Raw genomic sequence first — 6,891 nt, forward strand, 5'->3', positions numbered from 1 at the left:
ATGCTTTTTCTTTAATTTTTTCTGACGAGTTGAAACGTCTTAAGATAGAATAACTGTCTATTATGATTATACTCCCTTCGAGACAAATTATAAAAAAATTGCACTGCACATTTTATGGTTCCGTACCGAATGACTATTATTATTATGACTTTTTTTATATACATATATCTGTGCGATACACTGTTTTTCTTAAGTATTTGACATATTTGACGTGTCACTATCAAATTGCCGATTAAATTAACAATTCAACTAATATAGGAGGTCAATGAGACTACTGCTTTTTGTTTTTTTTTTTTATTATCATATCGATCACCTAATACATGTGTTTATATACACATATATGAATCAACATTATTATAATAAAATTGTGTTTCTTCATCTGTAACTTGTGGTTTAATATATTGGATAGTTATATCAATTTGATGCAATTATTAAGCGTAATATTTACAACTAGCAACGACAAACTGTAAGATATGTATTTTTATACGAATTTTGATAAATAATAATTTTTGTATGTAGTGTTTGTGTATGTAGAAGTGCAATACCAAATTTTAATAAGGTAATATAATTAACATTGGGTACGGAACATCGCCATTTTCACGTCACTCGCCCCCGTTGTATATTTTTAATCTGTAATACTATACTAATCTTAAGGCTTCAACAACTATATCTTATCTGACTTCCACTTTTCCTTCATCGTAATTGTAGCACTAGCTTAAAAACCTTTTAACTTTAATTTGTTGATGTCTTATATTGATCTCCAATGACGTGTCGAACGCCATTTTGTATTCTAATTCTTTTTTCAAACCAATTCGTACAAAACGTAAACAGCCAAACAGTGTTTAAATTAAGAACACCTTAACTATCTTTTTTTACGTATTTTGAATGTAGTTATATTCCAGTTTCTTTTTATTGTTTTTGAGCAGTACTAAACCTAATATGATGACAATTCCCGTAATTAAGAAGTACGTTGAATACTTATGGTTAACTTATAATTAAATTATGTTTAACTGTGACAGTTTTCCAGTATAAGTTTTCGTGTTGTACAAATTGGATTGAGACGAAAATTAGACGCGACGCGATATCGATGACGAATGAAACAGATTAGTATTTTCTGACTAATTTATATGATATAAATATTTTTGTAAAATGACCTACCCTGTATAAGCATGAATGAAAGCAATAACAGAAATATATATATATATGTATCCATACTAATATATAGCATTTTATAAACATTGTGTAGATATAAGTATATATTATATAAAACTATATTTTACTACGTCGAAACATACTTTGGTTGAAATATGTAATAACAAACCCAAAAAGACACGAAAGATAACGAAATTTAAATATTGATGTAGTATGACACAACTTAGATGTAGCAACGGCAGAATTCGTAAAACCGATCACATCCGAATTAAGTACGCTATCCCAAAATATCAATATTTATTTCTTATGCAAATATGATCTTTACACAAACGTAATAACTTGTAATATCATATGCCCTAATATATTCGTCAAATTGACACGTCGATTTACATGCACTTGCTTTCTCGGGTTCAACTGATGCGAGAATCTATAGCGACGAATAGCGTCGAATGGCGCGCTAGGGAGCTATTTCCATTGGTCGTATAAATCGGCAGTAATCGGTTTTATTGAATTTGCCGACATCTAAGTTTTGTCGAGCTGTCAAGTCGAATGCCTTATTATATTGTAATATGGAGTTTCGGTAATTGTATTTTTCGTAATGAAAATTTTAGTTACTTCATAGCATAAATATATTTTTAAGGTGTTGAAATTGTCCTAGAGTAATTTAATTTTTATAAATAAACAGTGTAACGATATGTATATATATGTATAGTATTTTATTATATAGCTATATACTGAAATCGTTTTTAACATATCAATGACAGGCTTTTTTTGTCATGATAATAATTGCAGGCATTTTTGACGGTATGCAAACTAACGCAAGATGTTTTCGTTAACTCAATACGACAGCAGAACTTTAAAAACCTAGATTGATTTGTCTTATGCCATCCCAAGACCAGATGGGGTGCGGGGGCTGAGGTATGAGGTAGCCTATGTGGAAAGTCAAGGTAATTGCTATATTTTATACAAATGCGATGAGTACTTTTGCGTTAAAGAGTTACAAGAAACCTATCAAGTAAAATTTAAATAAATGCGTCACAATAAATATTTATATAATAGAACAAATTCCATAGATAAATATTGTCGATTTCAATAAATAATTTGTTATTGAAAAGTAATCACATAACCTTACATTTAAATAGATAATTTGAATGGATTTTTCTCAGTCCTTCTCTTTTTTTTTTTTAAATAATGTGGGCGCGTTTCCTTTGCAAACTAAGGTAGTATCTCGATTTCATATTTATTATTTTCTCTAGATATAGATCAGTAGTCATTTCGTCAGTATTATGAGTTAGCGTTAGTTTACATACTGGGGGTTAATTCTACTAACTGATAACGTTTACGATACTTTATCGATTATATTCCGATCGAACTGCAATTGGATCGTTTTATAAAGGCAACGATTGAATTGCAATTCGATTGTAATAAATAGACAATTTATTAGTAGAATAACCCTGTCTTATTTTCTCGTAATGAAAGCATAGCTGTAAGTCAGTTTTATAAGTAGGTATCCTATATTGTGACGTAATTTATGTTACCGTAATGTCATGTAATTTCCATTTTGTTTGTTAACGATACTAAGTTGTTTTATACCAGTAAAGAATTTTATTGTTTATAAAATGTCTTGCATTGATTGATGAACTTTTTCGAATGTGTTGTGTGATTTGTGTTTGATTCAAATAGTACGCGGTCTGTTGTTTGTGTTGTTTATTATATAAGCCAGGCTGTAATTGCCAGATATATTACGATCTTTCTTTAATTCAGTACAAATGAGAGCAAAATTCGTTTAGTTTCTTTTAAAATTAGTTGACACACAGTATGAATGGATAAGTCATAGAAGCATTACTTCTTACAAACAATGAAATCGTAATCATTACAAGTGACTGCCTAGTTCAATAAATCGTTTATAGCATACTTATAAGCTTTACAGCCTCAATAGGCGGATGCAGTGATATAGCTCGTTCGACGAATCGTTCCGAGTTTATTCCTGTACTATACGATAGATGCCATCTATTGCATGGTAGTATGCCAGTGACTTGACTAGAAATGAAACAGGTTCAATAGAGGTATTCTGTAAGAAGATACTCGAAACTCACTTCAGAATCTCGATTTCTAAAAAATTTTCTGCCACGCACAACCACTTTGTGGAACCAGCTTTCACCGGCGGTTTTTCCGAACCGATACGACATGGGAACCTTCAAGAAAAGTGCGTACTCATGCCTTAAAGGCATTTACTAATTATAACATTTAAAGCATACACGTAACAAAATAGCGTTTCACACCGTATCGTCAGTTGGTTGCCAAAAAAACGAGTGAGATTATTACAGAATACCACCTCAGCCTATTCGAATGAATTGTGATCGAATAAGAATCAAACAAAGGAACATTATTTTTGATGTATATATAATTTAAATCGAACAAACAATGCTTTATAAAAGCAGTTACAACAGATAATAAAAGTAGTGTTAGACATAAAATTACATTTGTTTAGTTTTATTATGGATAGTTACGTGATTAAAACATATTTGAAGAAATTTTTTGGACACGGCAACTAAGAAAAAAAATCGGCTCGTCGAAAATGTTGTCTCGCTTCTCAGGTTCAATAATCTTTTCATTTTACAGGTTTAGTAAGGCTTCTATGTTTTAGGGTTTGCATACCAGACAGACATTCCTTTCAATTAATAAATAAAACATCACAATGGCTTACATAATGCAACGCTAAGTCTGACCGCGAGAAATAATTTGATCTATAGATAACGTTAATAATAACTTATCCTCTAAATATTACTCATTTTGCCATTTCAATCCATAGATTACATATTATTTTTTATTTTTTCTTGTGACAACACAATATACGCTAATAGTTATCAACCGATATCCCATATTCTATTTAATAAAACATATTATGTATATTAGTAAATCTATTTATGAAATGTTTGATCATAAATCTCATTTACCATTATGATGACATTGTATTTTCATAGATTATGAAAGGTGAGAAAAAGTGAGTCAGATAGATTGGTGCCTTAATGCAACCACGTACATATGTCAATAATTTTGAAGTGTGTTTTATAATCAGAACAATAACTAAAACATAAATTGAGCGAACTTTAGTCTATTAATATTATACTGCGTTTTTAGGCAGTTATAGGTATTCGATACCAGAGACAATTTCTACTTTTATTAACTTACCAGCAAATTAAAAGTTAAATTATATGTTTAGGTTGCCACCCTGAATATAATGGTACAAATTTCCTATTAAAACATTCAGCAGGTTTTCATGATTCACGTTCTAAGAAAACCGTAAACTTTATATGTATATAAAAACTACACTAATTACTACACTAATTGAAAGGTGATTCGTTCTATACATAAAATGCTTTACATTTTTATACTACAATACCAGAAGATAACATTTATTTCGTTTTAATCAAGTTTTAATACACAGTTTAGTTATTGTTCTGGTAATTTAATTTATTGTATAAATCTAGTTGAATATTCCAGAAATATGTCAAACATTAGACACTAAACCAGTATGTGTAAGATAGATTTTAATATAAAAAAACGTTTTTGAAGGAAATTACTTTTGTAAATTATCTTTTACATTGCCGTATCGATGTTTTGTATAAGTTGCTTAAATGTTATTGTTAATAAATTTAATAGGAAAATTTATATTATTAATATATTCATTATTTAAAATTTAAATCTGTATTCTAAATTAATATGTCATAGTAAAACGTATGTAAAAATATTTCGCAAATTTTATTTAAAACAAACTGTTTAAATTTCAATGAAGCAGAACTCGACAATCAAATTATATCATAAAATATCTTGGTCCGGGGTAAGTTAATTTTTATTTGGTAAACTGCAGGTAAAGCTGAGTTCTGAAGGAGTGCTGGGACCCAATTGTCCGCTTAATCTGTATAACTTTGCATTCAGAGAGGTAGCTGCCTCCATCTTTTTTAGGAACATGTTTTTGGAATTTGTGTTCAACGTTCTCTCTGTTAAAGTTTTATTCGATTCAGAATCCAGGGAGTTGATGATAGAATCGGCATCACTATCCAAGTTAAATATATTAACTTGCGATTCTTCACGCCATAACTTTTGCAAATTCAACGCCATCAACTCTAATTGAATCTGGGACAATTCCTTTATTACGTCAATTTGTATAGACATAACGTTGTCGCACGTTTTCAGTAAAGAATTGAGGGTTTCTAAAACATCTGCTCTCCTTTTTTGTATGCTGTATTGATTGTCGATATTCTTTTCGAAAAATGCAAGATGCTCGTACAGTTCAGAGAGTTGTAGTGAACACGATATGTATTGGGCTGAATGATGCTCAAAATCATAGTAGTGCTTGGCACGCATCAGCCATTTATGAGTAAAGGAAAATAGCTTACGCGCTTCTAAAGTATTACGAATGATATCCAACGGCACTCTTTTTTCTATGTCTTGTAAATCTAAGGTGGGGAAAGTATAAACTTTTTCAGATATCCCATCACCTTGTTCATGTTTCTCTGCTCCTATATCTTTAGTATTTTCTTCGTTTTTCTCAGGATTGTTTTCGTTGTTATCGCTTAACACGTCTAGTGTTTTCCAAGAGTCTGCTCCGTTAGATGATTGTGAAAAGAAACGATTCAATATCTTTTTTCTTGATAATTTGAAAAGCGTAAGGCCATATTTAACCCAATGGTGACTCAATTCTAAGAATTGTATTTCAAAATCAGCTTTTTGCAGCACAAATTCTTCGGGCATGAGCTTACAATTATCGTGGCAGGTCCGTAGAATATGATTGGCTGCACATAAATGATGTCGAGCATTATTTAGTTGGTTGAGGTAGGTGAAGTAATTACCTAGGCGTGCTGTTCGTAAAGCCCAATCTTGTGGAGTACCTTCTTTCATTTCTAATTGCCTCCTGAGAGCGGTATGATTATATAAAGTGTACTTTTCTGGCATGTTTAATTTGTTATACAAAAATGCTAGCATTTGAACATTGTTAGTTATTAATTTATCAATTTTTTCCGGGTTTAGTCGTTTTAATTTATTGATCGGTTCAGTCGTAAATAAGTCTTCTGCGTCGAAATACATGTCCGGCTTTGATTTGCTAATTTTATCGTAAATTTCTTCCATGCTTTCGAGGATATCTTTCGCGAGATTGATTTCATCTAGTTGTATGAGATAAAAACAGAGTAAGTTCTGAATTCGAAGAAAAATGAACAAGCATTCTTCACGTAAAGCATATTCCTTTAGTTTATCAAAAGCAACCATCAGACTATTTTTTTTCTCAGTGAGTGATAAGGGCATTGATTTGGCTGCCAGTAATGTGAGGTACCCCTCCATCGCCTGGGACCTGATGAATTGGTCATGGTTTTCCTTTCCCAGCACGAGGAGTTCTGATTGCAGCGTTACAATATCTTTCTTTAAACCTTGAAGTCGGCTAGACGAGTTTTTGTCTTTAAGTGAAGTTTTCACATTTTCGAAAGTACTTCTTATACTGTTTAATATATCCATAATATTTCACACAAAAATTTTCTTTAATCTTTTTTTTCTGTCAAAGCAGTATATTTTTTGTTTGTTGTCAAATTTAAACTTTAAATCGTTTATTTTCTTATACCGTTCTGATTCGAGTGCTAAAAAAGGTTTTTCTATATTTTTAAAAGTATTTGAACAGAAATACAAAAGTTATTACATGCTAAGAATTTTATTATTAAATAAATTTAAATTTAACAATGAAACAGC

At 30.7% G+C, this 6,891-nt stretch overlaps 1 protein-coding gene across 1 annotated transcript; it reads right to left on the bottom strand.

The window, feature by feature from the left end:
* Positions 1-4,899: 4,899 nt before the first annotated feature.
* On the bottom strand, positions 4,900-6,742 carry LOC124543217 (KIF-binding protein-like). Its single transcript, XM_047121345.1, has one exon. It carries the CDS (start codon positions 6,661-6,663, stop codon positions 4,999-5,001), a length of 1,665 nt encoding a protein of 554 aa, XP_046977301.1. The 5' UTR covers positions 6,664-6,742; the 3' UTR covers positions 4,900-4,998.
* Between the last annotated feature and the right edge of the window lie 149 nt (positions 6,743-6,891).

The sequence above is a fragment of the Vanessa cardui genome, chromosome Z (genome assembly GCF_905220365.1).
Source record: "Vanessa cardui chromosome Z, ilVanCard2.1, whole genome shotgun sequence".
Lineage (NCBI taxonomy): Eukaryota > Metazoa > Arthropoda > Insecta > Lepidoptera > Nymphalidae > Vanessa > Vanessa cardui.

Excerpts from the sequence above, each read along its gene's own strand:
- LOC124543217 (XM_047121345.1), bottom strand. The coding sequence starts at position 6,663 with ATGGATATATTAAACAGTATAAGAAGTACTTTCGAAAATGTGAAAACT.